This window comes from Porites lutea, chromosome 6 (genome assembly GCF_958299795.1).
Source record: "Porites lutea chromosome 6, jaPorLute2.1, whole genome shotgun sequence".
In the NCBI taxonomy this organism is placed as follows: domain Eukaryota; kingdom Metazoa; phylum Cnidaria; class Anthozoa; order Scleractinia; family Poritidae; genus Porites; species Porites lutea.
Genome location: NC_133206.1, coordinates 16431131 through 16452373, shown reverse-complemented (window position 1 = coordinate 16452373; position 21243 = coordinate 16431131). Strand labels below are relative to the sequence as shown.

The window sequence follows — 21243 nt, the reverse complement described above, 5'->3', positions numbered from 1 at the left end:
ATATTATAATAATATAGTAAATAAAACTGTTACCTGGACTGTTAAGTACAGCCGGTCGAATAAGATTCTGTCAAATAAAACATTCAAATTTCACTTTTAAAATACACTTATTGTAAAATTAATTGAAAAGATGGTACATGGTGGAACATTGAGGCAAATAATAAGCTATTGGCAAGTTTTTTTTTGATAGAGTAAATAAAATGGATTTTTTTCTTGTCAAGAAGAACTATATATTTTATTAGGTACACTATCAATAAAATTTTTTTTCAAAGGCAAAACTTGCCGGTGTGATTAATGCACTTTAGAACACTTACTCACCAGTTCATCATTGGGAAAACTCTTTATGACTTCAACAACTTTTGTTTCATTTTCTATTTGACGAATATGCTCATTTAAGGCTTCCGCCGTCTGTCAAAATAAAGTATTTTTTCCTTAGTTTTTTTCTTTTTTATCTTTTTTTTTTTCCTACTGCTCAGCTGATCTCCCTTAAAGATTTGAAAGATAAATCCAAAAAGTATCCAACCTTGCAGTAAAATGTTTCAGTGTCTAAAATCTCTGATAACAAAATTCATTAAAGAGAACAGAGAATAAACTTTGAAACTAAGCATTAATATAGATAGATAGATAGATATTCTGTTTATTTCATCCACTTGCAGCAATAGCTGAATTTTTGGGGAAGGTCATTGTCACATACAATTAACCATTTACATACATTCACTGAAATTTATAAGTTACAAAGTCATTAATTCTTCTGGTATGACCATGTTGACGTCTTGGAAGTTGGACCCTCATACTGTAGTGAGACTCAAAAGCGGCAGGACAGGGGATGATGTTCTTAAGGGGGGACATTTGGCGTGCAGTAGCCATAAACCGCTTACAAGCTCCTACTCTCCTGTCACTAAGAGACTCCAGGCCGGCCAAGACCAAGGCTTCCGCATAGTCTAACCGGCCAAATATTATTTTGAGGGCTTTCCGCTGAACAGTCTCAATTAACTCATCAAGATATGAAGGGATCGCAGCCCAAACTGGCGAGGCGTACTCAACAATGGATCTAACAATACTACAGTAGACTAACACGAGATCGTTAGTGCCCAGTCCAACTCTCTTGAGGGTCCGCAGCACAAACAATCGCTTAGTAGCTTTTTTATGGATACTGTCACAGTGTTCGTTCCAAGAGAGGTCATTAGAGATAATAACCCCTAAGAGTTTATAACTAGATACTCTATCAATGACTATACCATTAACCATCAATGACTATACCATTAAGGTGAATCGGCGTTATAACAGTGGGTTGGTACTTCAATTGATAACCATATCTTTACATTTTTACATATGGGGCTATTTGATCAATCATTAGTTAAATAATATTTTGTTCAGTGATAAGTGTGTAACCACACCAACCTGGCATGGTTTGAAAACAAACACCTGGCTAGTTTGGATTATTTGGAGTCAGGGCCCTTCAACATGCATATGGCTATAATTTCCTGAAGTAGATCTTTTTATGGTCACTGTACTGAAGATTTCTACTTGGATTTAATTTAATCCTCAGTGTGCAAAGAAAGTTGTGTCCGATAGCCCGTAGCTAGTGGCTTTTGCTATAGGGCTAATGAATTCTGTTTTTAACTTGCCCAACAGGCAAGTGATGTTTTTTGTGAGGAATTCCAATAACAGAAGAACTGTGAAATCAATTCCACTAGTCAAAACGTTTTTGGGGCTAGTTGAAATGATGTCTGGGCCAGTAAATGCTAGCTTCAGCTTGCGTGAATGGCAAGCTGTAAAAATGATTTTCTTTGCACATAATCCTGCCACATGTAAATTTATAATAACTTAAAGAGGTAACTAAGATGTTAAGATAAGTAAGTACAAAAGAGAATTTGCTCACTTAATTAATCTACAGATTACCTTCTGTGCTTTGCTCAATGCTTCTGTTAAGTTATCATAGTCAGGATGATCCTAAAATAGGAATCATACAAAAAAAACTGTGACCATTTTACTTTTTAAGACCACCCCAGTTCTTTAAGACTTCAGCTATTGTGACTTGATCTACTCAAGGGTAAAATAAACTACTTGATTGAAAGGCATTAATAAATTATTATATAATAGTGCAGATTTAGGATTCTATCATACATTTTATTACAAAATTAATTGGCTTGGCCACACCAAAGCAAAACAATAAATACTCAGTAATTAGAGTTAAAAAAATTAAAAAAAACAATTTCTGTAGCTATGACTTGTCAGTTGAATTGCCTCATTGCAGTTTTCAAAATAGGAGGTTGCACAAAGAAATTCGCTCAGGTATAAAAATAATATTTCAATCAACCTTCCAGTTAGCCTCCCACGCAGGCATTTTAGGGGAGCTCGTATTTCTTCCCTCCCCACAAACGCCTGCTCAACAGAGGACAACATTCCTTTCCCATTGTTGCATTCACGTGGTAAGTGACCAATCAACGTTTTTTAAATAAAGTGTTGACAGGCTAAACATGACTCATAAGCTCGTGATAGTGAAAAAACGTGACCCAGAACGCGACCCTGGAGTTACCTTTTTCCTTCTTTTCTTTCGTTCGCTAAGGTTATGAAGTGCACAGAGAATTCTAAAATCTGACTGAGTAAATCTTACTTTTGCCGCTCTGAGACTAACATTTATTTGAGGTCATGAAGGTTTCTTAAAGTTTCATGCAGATCGCGTGATTATCAGGTTACCCTGCAGTCAAGGTCAACTTTCCAGAATTTGGAAAGTACAACATGATTGGCTAAGCGTGGGAAAGGAATGTTGTCCTCTGTTGAGCAGGGGTTTGTGGGGAGGGAAGAAATACAAGCTCCCCTAAAAACGCCTGCGTGGGAGGCTACCTTCCAGTAACACTTTGAAAAAAAATCAAGTAATATGTAAATTAAAGAGTGTGTGATACACAACACTAACCTTACTTGTCCTTTTCACTAATTCCTTTAATATCAGCTGATATCTAGGAACCCTCTGAAAGATTGTAACATTAAAAAGGACAATCATAATATTATTAACTTAATGTCAACTTTATCATAACCACCATTTAAAACTTAAAAGTCTTAGCCCTAGTTCTAACTTTGAACTTTTGATGTACTGAACTTGATACTTATTTGGGTTGACCCAAACGACATAAGTTCATGTTGATTCACACATTGAACTTTATTAGTTGGACTCAATTCATTTTCACAAAGCACAATGATATACAATGCTTACTAATCAAAATAAATCATAGAACTTTATGCATTAGATTCTGCACATAACAGTTCGACATTTGAACTGGGCCTTAGATAAACATAGCTTAAGAACAGTCATTCATTTTCCTTCAGGATAGAAGGACACAAGCAATAGACGAGTGCGCATGAAAATCACTGTACGCAAGGTGAGGCTGACATATTGTACACCCTACTCAGGGTTCTCCAAAAAATTGGAAGGAAAAGGAAAAAAATATTATGAAGACGGCAACTGATTACGTCAAGCAACATGTCTTTCATGCAGCACAGATGTGTGTAGGGATAGGTATGGGAGAGGGGCTGCACTACTTTCATTCGGAGGGTGGGGAAAATTTTAATGTGGGCGTTCCTGAAAAGTGCATTTCAGGGTATTTTGAGAGACCAGGGCAAGAAATTTTGGCATTTAGGATGACATTTCTTTTTACTACCATTTGCATCACAATTGCAAGTTTGTTCTTGTGGAACAAAGCGTTGGGAAGCAAATAAAATGAAAAACAATGGCTTTATTATCCCACTTCAAAAATTACTTTTTGAGAGTAGCCAGTACCGCAGGGGTTCAGGACTACTATCCATGATCATGAGGAAATTATCACAGAACAACTCGTAAACTATGATATCTTCCCAACTCCTGTAAAGTTGTTAGGCGTTTTAACATCAAAGTGTTCACATCAGTTTTTACCTGTATTGGCATCAGAAGTAAAGAGTCCAATGTCTGGTTGCAATTCACCTGAAATGGGAGAAAAAAGCAAAACAAATGATTTCAAAATTGCCATTATAATATTTTCAGTTGGAGGATAACATGGCCAAGTTGCTAATAAAATTGTCACACCTCTACGGGCCACCAGTTCAAATCCTGCCCGACTTCTAGCTGGATTTGTTCTTGGTAGCTATGAGTTCAACTCCTTGGTCTTGATTGTTAATAGCCAAATGGTTTGCTTCCAGCTAGCTGGGATTTGTACTTCAGGGGCACCCAACGTCAATTTTCAGAAAATATGTGTTCGGAAGTCGATTTAAGATCTACAATTTTCGGAACATATTTTGTAAAATTTGTTGCTTCACTGCCTGCCTCTCCTAGGATTTTCGAACATCTAAAAAATGGTATAATTGCCCATTTTTAATGGATTTTTACCCAAAAAAGGTCACCTAGAATCTTCAGGAGCCTTTCTTCTGGCTGAAATTTTCGAAAAGGTAAGTTTTGATCCCTATAATTTTCGGATCATTAGACTTTCAGCTAGGAAATCCAAGCAGATGAAAGATTTTTAGGGGATAAAAATATGCCTATATCTACGGTTTAAATACTAAAATACGTTTAACAATACTATGTTTAAGTGGTTTTGAACTATATTCTCGTTGGGTGCCCCTAGTACTTGTTACGCTACTTTCTGCTATTTGTTTTTTGATCTGATAATGGAGGCCATGATGCAAACTATGGGGCAGGAACTGGGTACCAGAAATTATATCACCCCTATGAAGTCATTTTGGTACAAAAAAAGGAACATACATTCACAGTTTGAATGCATGTTTATATATAATACTTAGTTTGGTAATTAAAATGATTCAACAAGATGGCTTTTTGGTGACTAATCAATAAGTTCATACAGACACACTGCCAGACTACTTACAGTTACAATACGGTCACCGGCCATTGGGCCAAAAAAATTGGCCATATTAACTGGGCGGCCATATTAAAAAGGGTTTTTTTACAATTAAATGCATGGCGGTTTTTGCAAGGCGGCCAAAAAAGTGGCCTTAATAACGAGGTGGCCGTAAGGCACGGTTTCACTGTACTTACAAAATTTAATGCAAAACAGGCTGCCACAAACACAGTAGAGTACTAATAGACCTTATTCGCGACGCTTGCCATCTTTGCATGCGCTTAAGGACTGATGGGATAAAAGTGATGTCAAGTGGCTTCTCAGGGGGCAAACAAGTGACAAATTCTTCCAATACAAGAAATCGCAGTTGAGTTTGTTTATTCTTGACGACAGAAAATGAACAATTTTTTATATTAAAGACAATACTGACAACTTATGGGTGGAAGTATTATTGTTACTTTTTCAATGCAGTGGCAACAGTAGATGTCTTTACAGCAAGCAATAATGACATTAATTTTGTCGAAACTCAAGCCGTACATTTTGCATTACTATTAAATCGTTGTTTCATTTTGAGAGAATAATGAAAGTCGACCACAATTTCTCACTTTGGTAAATTTTATCTTTTGTTTGCCCCCTTAAATACCACATAACATTGCTTTTATCCCATCAATCCTAAAGAGCGTGCAAAGATGGCGGGTATCGTAAATAAGGTCCATTAGGTTTAAGACTGACAGGGAAATTAAATTTACTGTCCCTCAGCAGAGACTTTGAGGGTAAATTGCTTAATTTATAAATAATTGAGGTTAACATGATCATTACTCATTACAGACAGTAAACCTTACCTTCGCCAAAAAATTTCGAAACTTCTCATTGTTTTTTTCTAATTTTAGTTTTACCTGTCAGAAATAAAATACTCCCTTTACAATCTAATATAGCTTCATTCTTTTTAGTAGACAAACAAATTATGTGACAGCAGATTTGACAGCTGTCATATCAGAAATATTTATAATAATGATAATAATAATATAACGGCAATTATCAAGAAAACCAATCAGAAGTCTATCAAACTGATATAACAACTGTGATGAAAGGATGTGAAAACACTAAGAAGCAGTACAATGTTTTTATAATAACTTAGGATTATTACAATGCATCTATAGAAAATACTTATTTTAAAAAGCATACTTTTAAAACTCCCCTACCCACATCATCAGATGTGGGTTGGTAGGCAGGTTGGACCATTGCAGAGGAGCTGAAGGGGAATCTGCAGTAGTGTAATGAATATTATTTTGAGTAATCTTTGTTCTGAATATGGGTCCCAGCTGAAAGGAAAGACCCTGGGACCTTCTCAACCCATCCTGGTGTGAAATCATGTTGAGCCAAAGTTGACACAATTCTCCATCACATATAACTGATTTGTATTAATCAATTGACCACGTGATGCATGCCTTGTGTTAGCAAGTACCTGCTTTAAAATGTTACAAATCATACCTCATTGCCTCTTTTCCTTGACTTGAAATAAGGTTCAAACATCATCACATAAGAAAACTGCAAAAAAGAATGCATGTAATTTTTATTAATAGATTAGCAAATTTAAGACAACATAGTTTAAAACAAAATTATTTCAAAATTTATGTGAAAACTTATCATTTTGTCAAGTACCCACCATTTCTACAAGAATATCTCCAATCAGTGTTGTGTTCACATCCCAGTGGGCCAAACGTGTTTGAAGCTTTGCAACCAGTTCTTTACTTATAGTTTCTAAGGACTGCAAAGGAGATTTAAGAATTAATAATATCATAATACACTTATTAACGGAAACCTACCCACATGGCTCAACAGTTTAGAATTTTGATTTAGTTTTGATTTTCAGTATTGAAATCACCACATAAAATAATTTCTGGAACAAATGTTACTAAAGCATTAATGGTCATTATTCAATATCATTTTGCTCTTGTGTTTAATACACTTACGCACCTCAGCATTTGCAAATATTTTTTTAAGATCTTCACTTGATATAATTCGAAGTTTCCTGAGAGGTCTTATGTAATGCTACAAAGAAAAAAGACAAAATCGATTCATTATGACAAACTAAATTATGGTGCTCACTAGTGTGAAGAAAATGCAAGTCTACCTTGATAGCTAAAAGGTAGACACATCTCTAAATGAACCACAAGGTTCATGCACTCAGCCAGACCTCATCCCTAGCTATTACTGTTGCAGCCCCCACCCTTCACCCTTTGGACAGGATGCCAGTCCAGTACAGGGTCAAGTCTGTTTTAGCTCAGTTGGGAGAGTGCCAGTCTCCTGAGCGGGAGGTTGTGGGTTCAAACCCCCACCTGACCAACATTCAGGGTCTGTAAATAACTGAGAAGAAAGTGCTGCCCTTGTAAAGACATCTGCAAATGATTAGACTTTTTAGACTTCTCGGATAAGGACAAAAAACCGACGGTCCCGTCTCACATGAAGAAAGTAAATACAACAAGCAAGTGGGGAATCAACTGTGAGGGATTTCTTTTGACTCTACAGTCTAACCTCCGCTAACAGCCACCTCTGTACAATGGCCACCTCCCTACAACTTACTAGCAGGCTAATCTCTGGCATCCAGGGTATAAAGTGATTAACTCTATATCTATGACTGTCCTTCTCATAAATTATTGCCCCCTGAGAGTAAATATTGCTCCTGATTTTAAGAGCAAACTTCATTTAGACTTCCTTGATGCTAAACAGGATGGTACTTTTTCACATTTTACCCTTAGTGTGTTCTCAGCAAAATGTTACCTTTACAGAGTGCTTATAGCTAGACACATAACTGAATGTTTGGTGTTTTTCTCAGCTATGACTGCAGTTCAACATGCATGGCTGGCCTATTTATATACTTTCTCTAGTCTGTTGGTGACTGTTGGTCATTTGCTGGACATCTGCTGGCCGATGACAGTTGTTTTAAGGGAATGTGTGCGTTAGAATCTCCCAGTTTTTGGTCATGCATGCACTGTACTGATGTCTACATCAAGACTAGTGTTATCATCAAAATGGTGACAATGATCCAGTTATAATGATATGTATGCTTACATTAAGATTGATATTAAATTATATTATTGCAGACTACATACTGACCCCAGACAAGAGATTTAATCCATTGAAATATGAAACCTCTGATGTTAAAAGTTCCTGGAGAAAGATAAAAATTTAAAATCATTAGCCAAGGATTTCCACCAAAATAAAAACTGAAAGTTATATTGCCAGATTCAGCTAGTTGACCCTGAGAGATGATGAATACCAATGAATTCTCACTTGCTGATTTTCAGGTTTGATTGTGAACAACACCTTCATCTTTTGATTCTTTCATCATATCATTTGATTCTTTCATTACATAATTTCAATCCAATTATTTTGACTATTTTCTCAAAGACGAGATCTACAGGTAGGTTTAAATCAAAAAATATTATTTCTGCCAATATATAGGAAGAAATAAAAAGTTTAATTTGCAAAACGTTTTTCCTGAAAACATCTTAACTTTCTGTATTTCATCCATTTACATACCCCCTTATTGGGTATAAATATGGATGTACACCAGCATATAATTTCTTTTTTAACATTTAAAACCCTTTTGCATTCCCAAGAAAAGGTATTCATTGATAGAACTCCAAACTTACCATTGCCGCCTTTGTTCTTTTTCGCTCTTCAGATTCTAGAATTAAGTACAATAATAAAATTTTCCTACTGTAAACAGGGTAAACAAAATAATTCCCCCTTGCAGATTGCCACCTTTTCGTGGTCAGAGAGCTTGTATGAATGTCTAAGTGACACCAAGAGAGCTACACTGACAGGAGCAATGTCTCCTGGTAAGGCCACCCTTGCTGGACAGGTTCTAGGGGTAAAGGCCAGACTTAATATGATTCACTGATGTTACAGGTTGGGGATTTAAGAACAAGGCTAGCTACCCTTTCCTAAAATAACTTACATGTAACAGACTGAACCCAACAATCTAATTCGCCCCTTTGGTGTGGAGAGAATTAATGATGACACATACCAAGTACTAATAATTCATTGCACAGCTAATCTGAAGGTGCGCTGCTGTCATGTGAACATATAATTAGGGAGTGCTGAGTTAAAAATCAAGCTAGGCTGCATTTCATTCAATGCTAATGGTTAAAACACTTCTCGAAAAAGAATCCTTGAGCCTAGAAACAAAAAAGCTTTCAAACAGAACAGCTTCCTCTCCACCTCCCGCCCTAACCAAGGAGCAAAAGCAATAGGGAGCTTAAGCCACAACAACAGCAACATCAACAAGAATGGGAAAAAAGCAATGGGTTTAGATAAGTAAAGCAACTTTGCAAACGCATCATGCTTTTTTTATTCATTTCTTTGCTGTCGTTGAGCGACTACCCCATGAAATTGCCTAATTTCACGTTTTGCAGAGGATGAGAAAACAAGACAAGACCCTATTTTTCTGTTCCTGAACTTTGATACAGTCCTTTAGAATTCAACTCCCAAAAAATTCGCAAACATTTAGCAAGATGAAATAATCCAAAAAAAGTTTGAAGAGTGTGAATTCACACCCTTTTTAAGTGGCGCTTTTGTAGCTGCCGCAGTCATTGTTGCTTAAGCTCACTATTATCCAACTGAATACACCTTTCCATTGTTTTAGAGTCAGCAGGTCGTTATTATGGTCACTGAATTAATAAAATATAATGACATCCTGTTCCAAAAATGACCTAATCTTCCATTTATTGAAATTAACAGCCTAGTGTTCAAAATCATGGAAAGGTGTATTAATGATAATGATCAAGCAAAAATGTACAGACAACAATAAGAACGCCTCTTTACCTTCCCCATCACGTGACATTGAATCAGCAATAATGTTTAGCCCATGAAACGAAGTAAATGTTCCTGGACTTAAGCCGCCACTGTTATCACTACTGAGAGAATCTGATCTGTCCACTCCATTTTGATTGACATTCGGCTGTCTGTCCTCCATATCTTTATACTGGTCCTCTGTTCCTGTACCCTCAGAGGTCATACTTCCGCGATTGATTTCTAAATCTGCTAAAATATTTGTATTAACCTCTGGTGCTGGAGAAGAATTTGAAAGAAATTCTTTTGAAGCATCTTGCCTGAAATATATAATAAAGAGGAAACAAATCATGACCAATAAAGGTCACAAAGGTCATAACATAAAGCACAGGGTTGTGCTGTAGAATCAACTGGTGGCTCCTTGTACCCTACTTTTGCTCTTGCACGACTACAAAATCTTCATTTTTTTCATAGACACCCTGTGCTGGGTATCCTGGTTTTCACAGCTCCATTCAATTTTTTTCCTCTAGCGCTGCCTAATAAAGCAGGCATTGTGTAGTTTCAGAAAATATCCATTCCAACTATACAAAGGATAACTAGTCAGGAATTTCAAGGAGGGATGGGGCTCTTAGAAGGCCAAAAACTGTAAAAGAAAAGTTTGAAAATAAAGTGGAACTTTATGATAAAGGCAGTGGGGTGGGGTTCTAAAAGGAGGTAGCTTGGCTGAATGGTCAGTGCATCGGACTCCCAATCCGACGGTCCCAGGTTTGAGTCCCGCTCTGGTTACTTGCTGGATTTGTTCTTGGTCATCCGGAGAGCAAATCCTTAGCCACGCTTGTAATTAGCCAACTGGTTGCCTCCTGCCAGTTGGGGTTCTTAATCCTCTTATGTTGCATTTGAATTATTTGTTTCTAAGTATTTGAGTGGAGTGCCTGTAAACTAAGGTAGCTGTATAAGCTAAGTGCACTTTCCACTATAAACAAGCCTTTTTTTAAACCCTCCTCTATGAGTCATGTCGTGACCTTGATGAATTGCCGACCTGAGCATGCAACACCATCAAGTGATACAGGTCAGCAGATGCCCCATTTTGACAGCTGTCAATTGACTTTGACAAGAATGGCATACATCACTTTGAGACATAATGGCATTTTTTATTCCATTTTTGTGTCTGCATATGTGCGACCTTTCAGATTCGTTTGGTTTACATGGACAGACAGATTGGACAGTAGTACAGTCACATCTGATTTTTGAATGTATAGCTAGCATTTTCACTACACACTCAAATCAATTTGGACAAAAGGAAGTTTTTACATGACAAAAAATTTTATTTCCTGCAAGATTATGAGACACACAACGTTGTGTGAAAACAGTCTACAGATATTTAAGCAGATTTTACCTATGTGCTCCATGGGGTGTCTTGAAAACAGACCTCTAAGATCCCCCACCGAATGACTCTGAACTTTATTGATTAGTGTAAAGAAACTGAGTTAATCAAACTTTCAGATCAGTTTGTCCAGTACAATGACTTAAATGGAACCCGATTCACTCAGTCTCCTAACCCTAATCACTAAAGTTCAGAGTCATTCGGTAGGGGGTTTTAGAGGGTCTTAGCAGTCTTCGTTTTTAAGACACCCTACTCCATGTGCAACACATCAGGACTCCGCTATAATGCAGGATAATTGACTGGGAGCTAAAAAAAAAACATTTTCTTCTCTTTCAAGATAATTGTTCAACCTACCATTCGATATTTTCAGCTTTATCAGAGTCCTTCACAACAAAATTCCCAGGAAAACATCCGGCCTAATGACAATTTGGAAAGGTATTTTGTTAGTTACTACAAAGCTGAATTTTCAGGGATGTAGCTTGTAGGATAAAGCTACAATCAGGCTTCTTTATCAGTCAAGCTGGCTTTTTAACTGCAGACCCTCAAAATTACCCATGTTGTCTTTGTTATATGGCATTGCAATTTGACCCAGTGGTTAGCTCTTTTTCTGCAGGTGAAATTAGCCAGCAGCTGTCTTATGAATTTCCTTTTGGAACAAATTTAACCCCTTGCCTACCAGAGCCAAATACACCCAGCAACTGGCAACCATTTCTCTACGACTGAAGTTAATTTATTCAAGACAACTCGAACGACCAGGTTGTTGGTAAATTCATTTGTCTGAGGACCTATATATACATCCTGGGTCACTGAGTGACCTCACACAGGATGTATATACACCTATTTCAATAAAGGTCGCTTTGGGATTTGGTCATTGATGACAGAATACAATGCAATGATTTGCTTGAGTGTCCACCAAACAATGGATTTCAAAGACCCAGGCATGATTGCCAAAGCAACCTTTATTGAAATAGGTGTGTACGTCCTTGGTAGGCAAGGGGTTAATATGATTATAAACACTAACTGATTGTGTATTCACCATGATATATCTACATGTACTGTTTCTTTATAATTTATGGATGCCTCGATAAGGATAATGCAATAGTGAGATAAATGCTATTAAGCTTGAGATTTACACATTTTTTTATTTTATTTTTTTTTATGTTTTAATACATGATTGTACATCAATTTGATTTTGTTTGACTTTGCAGCTTTTGACTTTTAAGCAAGGATGTCACTCTGACATTATTTTCCAGTACCTGTACGTAGCTACTACAAATATACCTGGTATCCTCTGTATCTTACTCCTCTGTACCAACCATCTTTATACTTCTTTAACACAAACACAACATCTCCCTATCACAAAATTAACAATACTGTCAGCAGAGAATGACTTAGACACAGGGTCACCATGCTTTGACGAAATATTTCATTGAGGCATATGTACGAAAGGTCAAAATGAAATTCAGGTTAAAATGGTTTAAACCTACAATCAAGGACACCTAACTTAGGCCACATAGCTCTGGTACCTGCCTTTCTTCCTTTTTATGTTTTGGTGGATTTCTCCAATTTCGAGGCTAACATTGAAAGGTAAAGGGAAAAGGAAGTCTAGCACAACATGTCAATGTTAGTAAATCCATCAACCCAAAATCTAATGTCATGAATTGTAGGTTTGACTCCTATTTTCCTTTGTCTCCTAGTCCTTACTATCTATGATCATGACTAATATAATATTAGGGAAAGAAAACATAGGAAATTAAGAAGGGAAAGTACCTCATTAAACTTCAGCTCAGGCTCTGCAGTATGCTACCTATTTCAGATCTAAACCACTGATGAAACCCAAGGGTGCGTTCCTTTGGGATGATCCGGATCAGGATCAGTGATCCAAGATCACTCGGATCATGGTAGATCAAATGAACCGATGAACCCTTGTCCAGAGTGGATTCCGCGGTTCATTTGATCTACCATGATCTGAGTGACCTCGGATCACTGATCTTGATCTGGATCATCACAAAGGAACGCACCCCAAGAGTGACCAAAATCAATTTTCTCTCCTAACAATATCTTTGCATCAACAAGAGGAATGGTTATGAGAGTGAACAAAACGATCATAATAGCAAAAATGCTTTGATCTTCTTTAAAATTCTCTTAACTGATTCTCTAAGGAAATGTATGGACATTGGCCTGGAAAATTTGTATGTAGATATTGGCACTGAAAAGGCTTACTGGAGAAATGATGCCAAAACACTATACCCAGTTCCAGCCTCTGATTCCAGAGAGCATAAAAGCTTACCCTATTTCAGACCCAAATGGTTGAGACCAATACTCAATATAAGAAGTCGAAAACTACACCCTATTAGAGCTGTACTTTACCAGTGTAGCTTACATGTATACAGCTATTTCGAGAAAGGTTGTCGGAAAAAATGTGCACGCAACAATCCCAAAAGGTAATATGGGATATGATTGATACACTGTTCCTGAAACTGTAGCTGTCAAACTTACTTTTGTTGCTTTCATTTAGCAAATGCAAACGTAAAGTCCATGGTCTCTCATGCCATTCTTGCAAATTTCTTTGAAGCACAGTGAACTTAAAGCCACCCACAATACCTTTCGGGATTGTCGCGTGCACTTTTTCAGACAACCTTTCTTGAAAAAGCTGTATAGGAGAATATGCTCCCTCCTCCCCTGGGGTTCTAAGGAAATCACTGCTTTACAATTCCATCATACTTGTCATAAATCTCATACCCATACTCAGATCTAAAAGGTTGTCAATCTCCCATGGTCGACACACCACTTGAATTCACTCAGAAACTACAATGGCTTGTTATAAATAGTATTATGTTTCCGTTAATAAATATCCATAATAAGAAAATAAATTTCTCAGTCTACTGCAACAAGCCAATAAATCCCAATGTAAAAGAAACTCAATTTTACCTTTGATAATGCCACTTCATCTTTTTTGGATGGTTCAAAATCCCACACAGCAACAAACTTTTCGAGATTACTGGCAAATCCAAAAAAAATTGGCAAAATAAACACGTGTATTTACCATTTCCAACAGGGCACTGACAATATCACAAGCGAGACTAAAGACAACTAATGTCTAGTGAACTATAAAAAATCCTTATCTTTGTTTTCACAACGCGTGAAATGTTTTTAGCAGACAGAAGTGTTTAAGCTTAAACCTAAAGGATACCAGATGCAATATTTACCACGATACAGCAAAAGTGTCAATACATCTTCAAGATTCCAAAACATGTGCTATAATGACTATAATATTCAGGTATCACCAACTCATACCTCAACAAAGGCGTTCTTAACAAAATTGGTTTCATTATAGATCAATTACAGGGTAAAAGTGAAAATAATTGAATAGAGAGGATACCGGTTGAAGCATATTACTTATACTTGCAATGTGCTTACCTCTAAAAGAAAAACAAAGCCGTCTATTAGCCGAACAATATTATTGTCTATAGAAAAACATGCCATGCCATAAATACTAGACGTACAATGCTCTTTTTTTGGAAATGAAACTTACCTTGGTCCCACGCAATCCATATTCAGACGTGCAGGATTGAATTTTGTAAAATACTCTTTCACGATTTTCTCTGCGTCGATTTCGCGAAGACGAAACTAGATAATTAGCTGATCTACAGCCAGTCCTCACTGGCACCTCGCACAAGCTTTATCTTTTCGGCAGTTTCTCACGGCTAACTGACCACAATTCAGGAAATAATGAAACTCAAAATTGAAATAATCTCCGTGACCGTGTCATAGTATCAGATGTCACCGAGCTGTCACCGAAGACTTCATTTTAACCCCGCCAAAAACAGGTCACTTTCAAAGCATCACACAAGTGTTGTAAACAATCCTTTCGAGTGTGCGTTTCTCTGCACTCGAGAGTACTGCAGCAAGAAAAAATATAAAATCTTTGGCTTCCACAGATTAAAAGATAACTGGAATCACCGATAATCCACCGGTTCGAACTAAGGTCACTTTCGGAAATGCCTTCCAACTGATGGAACGAGCTTACAGTCGTGACGTAACACAAAAAATCGAACTTCCGCCGATTGTATTCGCTCTAAAACTAAAATCTCCGGCATGGCACACTTCAACCAATCAGGGCTCAGGAAATCATGCAATCAAACAAATACAGTCAGATATTCCTGTCATTTCCGGAACAAACACATATAACGAAGTTTGGTTTCATCAACTGTTTACCAGACGCGTGAACCGTACTTAGACGTGCCAAAACTCATCACCAAGATAATGAAGAATTATGTCTATCGATGTTCCGTGTTTTAATTAAACCATTAACAAACGTTATTTTTGTCACCCCAATTATATTTTTGTATTAAACACAAAACTTTATTTTTGGCATGCACATTATATTTTCTACACGTAAACTTATTTTATATTCTCATGCAAACTTCACTTGGGTATTTTCCTCATACTAATAACTGACGTGAGTTCACCAACATGGCCGGACGCGCGTAAATTTATTTCGTACTATTCTCGATTTCATTAGTTCTGTAAAAAATGTTTGCATGGTATTTCCTTTGTTTTTCTACACAACATTTGTAAAATGCTTGATTCAGCAAGGTCGCCTTCTACTGTTAAGTTCATTAATGTAACTATATTCCTTAATATTCTGCAGTCGACTTTTTTGTATAACTGTTGTTATTTTTGTTTGTTTTTTTTTTTTAACTTGTCCTCAAACTTGTCCTCGCATCAATTGAATTGTTTCTTGTCAGTCAGTTTTTTTTCGGTCTTTTCGCCCCTAATGCTTTAATTTGCACCTAGCAAGACCAAAATTGGATGTTGTTAGGGACGGACCATTAGAAAACTTATGGCGGGGGAGGGGGCGGGCGAAGTACAAAAAAAATATTCGCGCAAGGGAAAATTACACGAAAAAAAATCCATGCACTGACGCCAATTAATCCTAAAATATATTCATGCTATGGCCTAAAAAAAAAAAAATCATACAAGGAATTTGATAACGAAAAAAATTCCTGCGGCTCGAAAATTCCCCTCCGCCGCCCCTCCCCCCCCCCCCCCATAACTTTTCTAATGGGGACTCCAACAGGGAGCCCATCGAAGACTAAATTCAAATGAGCATAATGAAAACTAAATTACAGGTAAACTTCACATTCACAGTAAATGAATTCACATCAAGGAGAATTTCTCAGCAGAGCAGTTTATTTATTCTTTGTTTTGAACTTCAACTAATATTTTTGCCTTAACGTTTTGTTGACAGTAAATCATCCGCGATTCTCTGTCCTTGTTTTTTACCAGTTAAGTAAGCTCCCTGCATGTAGCCGTACCAATCCTCGCTCGTTGCTTCCCCTGCGAAGTAAAGTCGACCCAGGTTCTTCGCGAGGTTTGAGAAATCTTCCGTAGTCATACCTACAACTGGCTCGCTGTAGGCTCCCAGGGTAAAAGGATCTTTGGACCAACGGCGATAGAATATGGCTACAATTGATTAAGAGAAAATAAAACTTTCAAATAGATCTATATATAACATTAGAAAGCAAGAATGGACAAGGTTAGCGAAGCTAGAAATTGAACTTCAGTGGCTGAGCCTCAAGCTCAGAAAGTTACACAAAAAACTAGCGCTAAATATGTGTCCCTCTGTGACCGAGTAAATGTATGCTCACATTAATGTTCGTTTGTGTCCATTTGGCTGAAACAAGAGACTTTTAGGTTGAACCGCGAGTTCGAGACCGAGTAGGAGTACAACCGGTGCCCAGATGCAAAAACCGTAGCGTCGCAAAAAACAGCAATAGCCACCGATAGAGATCCAGGGGGGCTAATCTAAACCCACAGCCTACTAGATCATGTTCACCGGCAATTTTGCTTCGCTATTTTAGAATAAAAACCTCTCTACCATATCACAGACTAGCTATTGAAACAGAAACTCCAGTGTTCATTTTTCGTAAATAATTGCCTATTCTAGACCAGACGTCTCTTATGTGATCTGTTCTATGCCCTATCACAGGCTAAACTGGGTGGGAAGTTTAAGTTGCTGGTCCACAAGCCTACCCGTGTTTTCTATTGGTCTATCCCCGTATTCAGTATCATCATTTTTCCTACCAAATTTTCCATTCCATGTCGTCATAGTCAAGGTGGCGAGCATCAAAAAGGAAAAAGGGGGCATTTTATTCTCTCTCGCCCTCTCCCTCCTCTCTCTCTCCCCGTTTTACGCCTTCCACGCTGGCTACATGTTCACGGCATGACGTACTTCTATTTTAAGGTATGGTTAAACGGGCAACAAAAACGTGCAACTTGTTTTGCAACATATTGCAGGAATACGTGTTAAATAGCGGTGTTACGCGTTTTACAACCAACGCTTCAAAACCTGTTTTGCAACAAATCAGGTTGCTGCAGGTTGCGAAAAATTGTTGCAAAAAGTAGAGAATAGTTTTACATTTTGAAACAAAATCTGTACGTATTGCGGGGCCCAAGACAAATTTGTTTAGGGGACGACCATTTAACTCTTGGGGGGGGGGGGGGGGGCGGGGGGTGATTTTGAAAAAAATTTCCTGCAAGCGCTTCCTTGTCGGAGGAAAAAAATTGCATGCAGCACAAATGTAATAGAAAGCTTATGGGAAAAAAAGGGAAAAAAATATCCTGCCAACCAGATTGCTAGAAAAAAAAATCTTGATGAATCACCCCCCCCCCCCCCCCCCCCCCCGAGTTAAATGGTCGGTTCCTTAGTGGCAAGTGACGTCGCCTCCGTGCTCCCGCGTAATTTTATCCAATCAGAAGTTAGTATTCACTCAACATGCTTGTGTAGTAAAACGCGCAATACCCGTTTTGCAGCAATGATACAAAAGTAGTTGTACGCTTTTGTTTCCCCTTTTACTGTAGCTTTAAGCCGTGTGCGGCCAAGAGAGAATGAGCTAAGAGAGCGAATCCCTGTGCCCCATGATAATTTTTTAAAATCTATTTACGGCCTAATTTTCAGTAGTTTTTATGGTCTGACTCTGAAAGTTCTGATTTCTTAATGCTAACATACCTGTTGGTCCAGGAATGTTATCACCATAAATTTTCCTCAGAGTTTTCATTATCTCTTGCTTCGTTTCTTCGTCCGTTTGTCCTTCAATACGTCTTCCTTCGTCTCCTGTCACAGTCACCAGTAATACGTTGGTTCCATTTGGTAAAAGGCCTTCTTTGTTCATGTTTTGCATCACTGGAAAATAGCCGCGTCGCTTAGAGGCGTACAAAATGTATTCATTGTCGTCCCAGAATTTATATGGGAACTTGAGAAAAATCTTCGTGTAGACGGACAAGGGGTTTTTATAGATGGCTTCTTGTTTCCACTGGGGGAGGGGAGGGTTGAAGGTTACACTGTCACTTGCCAAAACACCTGTGCTAAAGGTACACAAGGCGTAGTAAGCAACAAACGTTTCATTATCTTTAGTCTGAATAATGACTGAATTGCCAGAATATGTTATTCTGTCAACAGTTTTCTTCAGCAAGACTTTCTTCTTTACATGTCTGTAGAGACTTTTATACATAAACCATAAGCCCCGTTGATCTGAGACAAGGAAGTCTTTACCTTCACCTATTAGGTTATAGAAGGAAGTCAGTTCCGGGTTTTTGGAATGGGTAAAATCAATTTTGAAATACTCGAGAACCTTTTCAATAGGGCTGTCACTTTTCCATCCCATTAGTTGCAAACCAACTCTAGCCGGAATTTGAGGCATGTTCTTTTTCCTTCTGTGCCACTGAAAGTCTTCAAGTTTTTCCACCACAGTTTTCTTAAACGTTTCAATGACTTTCCAATCTGTGACGTCTACGCCATTTTCGTCTCTATGTAAAGGAAAAATAAGCAAGCTTAATAATTATCTTACAGCTCAGTCAGTCAAGTGTTGCAGACCCGCTCGTAAAGAAAATTTATTGATAAAACCTGCATCAACACATGAAACCAGCTTAAAGTTCTTCTCTTTTAATGTAGTTGTAGGTTAAATCAGATTTTCCATATCTTCGCCAAGAAAAACGTCTAAGGGACATTCTCTTTTGTTGTTTTTGTTTTGTTTTGTTTTGTTTTTGCGGGGTGGCGGGGGGGGGGGGGGGGGTGGAGGAAGGAGGCGGATTCACATAAATCAGTTAGTCCGCTAATGAGCTCAGGGACACCTTGTGAATCCCGGTAAGTGGGACTATCTGGTATATTTCTATTGATCATTCCCCTTATATTTTAAATTTCAACAACCCCCAAATACAATATTTTCCAATGCTCCATAATTCAAATCATGCAAAAATTCTCAAACCATTATTGAACCTTTTGTTACACCTTATGGAGCCATAAAATCTTGGCTCCGGTAGTTGGAGTATAAGGCAGAAATAAAAACGAAGAGCGAGGCTCAGTTTTGTTAGACTACGAGCAGTCTCTGTTTTTTCTTGGTCCGTCAAGCAAAACGTTCGAGACACGCAAATGACCACGCGGGTGCGCTCCCCTCTCTAAATATGAAGAAAAAGAGAGACTGCTCGCAGTCTACAGTTTTGTGAACAGAATCCTCCCTAAACCGTACTACTTTTCTGGCCCGTCCTTATAATGAAGACAATAGGTATGCAAGTAAATACCTTTTCACTTACCTGATGATGAAATCAGAGTAATTGCTCCAACGTCCGCTGATTTTTGTATCACTCATCAACTTCACAAGAACTTCTGAAGCTTCGTTATCAAGGGAATGAAGCCAGTTAGCTCCTGCCTCAATGCGAACCCCTTCAAATTGGACCGCATGGATTCTCCCTCCAATGTAATCTTGACCCTCCAGGACATAAAAATCCTTGATGTTGTTATCAAGAAGGGTTTTAGCGGCAGTGATCCCCGACAGGCCAGCTCCAAGAATAAGGACCTTTGTCTTGACTTTTTCATCTGTTCCTGTAGCTTCTGACGTTGTTGTAAATGACAATGTGAATTCCAAGAATAACAGAAAGGCTAACATCAGGCCTAACCTCATTTTTAAGTCTTGATATGATAGCTCGTTCCCGGACCGGAGCTCGTTCTACAGGGGACGAACGTTGGAGCGAGCGGTATACAGAATATATAAATTTATGTGAATCGAAACTAGAGATTACCCGGCTAAACTGGTTACCATAAACTTCTGCCAAGCTACAGAGAACCTGTTCACATGAATTGCGAGAATATAAAAACTAGAAAACTTCAGTGGAATCAGTGTATTCCGAAAGGTTAATTTAACCCCAAACTTAACCGTACACGTGCACAGGTAGTAACTGGCAACACTGACAAGTCATATCAGGCAGTAATCGATACTGAGACAATAGTTTCTATCCTACTCAGCTGATATATTATTTGAACAGCAGGCAGGCAGCTTTCTAGTGATATTATAATAGTTTACATAAAGTAAAACTGCTACAGTTCATAAAAGGTGTGAGATACGCGATACTTGTCACTGGTTACATATATATTTATTATAATTATGACTGACCTGGCTTGGTTGTGTCGAGTTAATTCTGGGTATTAATTTCAGTGACAGCTAGAACAAATGTTGTAAATACATTTGTACAGTTGTTTTTTTGAAAGATAAACCTTTTTGGTAATACACGTTACCTTTCCTCCCCCTGTTTCAGATATTTTTGTATAAAGTGCCAATTTGTTTTCGAAACTATTTTCAAGCCTAAGAGTCCATGTAATCCAGCATCTCTCCTCCGTCCTTACCAGAAAAAAAAAATTCAAAATCTTTTCCAAAAAATTCATTTGTTTTAAGTAGATATATATTTGTTTTAAAGTTGTCACCAAAAACCGGTTATTTTTTATTGCTCTTCAACGATAAGGAATAGTCACAGCGCTTTCATTTGGACAGAGACTACGTTACTAAGTAGAGTTATGAGTGAGTCCGTGAGTAATTGGCAAAATCAGATTACAAAAAGACGATTCAGACTCAGTTTTCTGTCGCAATGACAAAGCGTTCAATTACTGGCCTCTCCTGACATGGGAAGACAGGTTCGACCGCTTTTGTTATCGTTACGAGAGAAATCATGGTTGTGCTGAGAAGTATTTTAGCTCCTTCAATATGGCGATTGCAACAATTATTTATGTTTAACGTAAAATAAGTCAGATAACTAAACGGTCTAGTTATCTTATCGATTTCGGCATTTATCAATGATTGGGTCTTTGTCGCGACTTTTGCTTAAATATGTTACCCTTTCTTTCAACATTTCATATATTGTTTGAATACGGAATGTCTTTTCTTTCCGTAACAACTCACAGTT

General features: G+C 37.7%; 2 protein-coding genes across 5 annotated transcripts in view; both read right to left on the bottom strand.

Annotated features, from left to right (window-relative positions):
- The window catches only part of LOC140941055 (intersectin-2-like), a 29555-nt gene extending 14541 nt beyond the window's left edge, over window positions 1-15014 (bottom strand). For 2 of the 4 annotated variants that reach the window (XM_073390011.1, XM_073390013.1), the window contains exons 1-16: window positions 14543-15014; window positions 13939-14008; window positions 12289-12360; window positions 11362-11423; window positions 9657-9943; window positions 8483-8517; window positions 7944-7997; window positions 6804-6878; window positions 6493-6594; window positions 6318-6374; window positions 5669-5722; window positions 3911-3958; window positions 2918-2971; window positions 1903-1953; window positions 319-408; window positions 34-67 (exon numbers count right to left, since the gene is read on the bottom strand). In XM_073390011.1, coding sequence (XP_073246112.1) covers window positions 34-67; window positions 319-408; window positions 1903-1953; window positions 2918-2971; window positions 3911-3958; window positions 5669-5722; window positions 6318-6374; window positions 6493-6594; window positions 6804-6878; window positions 7944-7997; window positions 8483-8517; window positions 9657-9943; window positions 11362-11423; window positions 12289-12360; window positions 13939-14008; window positions 14543-14562 — 1165 coding nt within the window. In that variant the 5' untranslated portion in view covers window positions 14563-15014. The remainder of the gene's footprint in view (window positions 1-33; window positions 68-318; window positions 409-1902; window positions 1954-2917; window positions 2972-3910; window positions 3959-5668; window positions 5723-6317; window positions 6375-6492; window positions 6595-6803; window positions 6879-7943; window positions 7998-8482; window positions 8518-9656; window positions 9944-11361; window positions 11424-12288; window positions 12361-13938; window positions 14009-14542) is intronic. The other 2 variants (XM_073390014.1, XM_073390012.1) reach the window with 2 other exon arrangements.
- Window positions 15015-16243: 1229 nt separating this feature from the next.
- On the bottom strand, window positions 16244-19970 carry LOC140941935 (uncharacterized). The gene is made up of 3 exons (XM_073390938.1): window positions 19603-19970; window positions 18023-18819; window positions 16244-16476 (listed from the first exon to the last, which is right to left on the bottom strand). The coding sequence occupies exons 1-3, from the start codon at window positions 19968-19970 to the stop codon at window positions 16244-16246; spliced, it is 1398 nt and encodes a 465-aa protein (XP_073247039.1).
- Window positions 19971-21243: the final 1273 nt, after the last annotated feature.

Coding starts and splice junctions, on each gene's coding strand:
- LOC140941935 (XM_073390938.1), bottom strand. CDS start 19,970: ATGAGGTTAGGCCTGATGTTAGCCTTTCTGTTATTCTTGGAATTCACA. Junction 18,820..19,602: donor TACTCTGATTTCATCATCAG/GTAAGTGAAAAG, acceptor TCCTTTACATAG/AGACGAAAATGGCGTAGACG. Junction 16,477..18,022: donor TAACATTCCTGGACCAACAG/GTATGTTAGCAT, acceptor AATCAATTGTAG/CCATATTCTATCGCCGTTGG.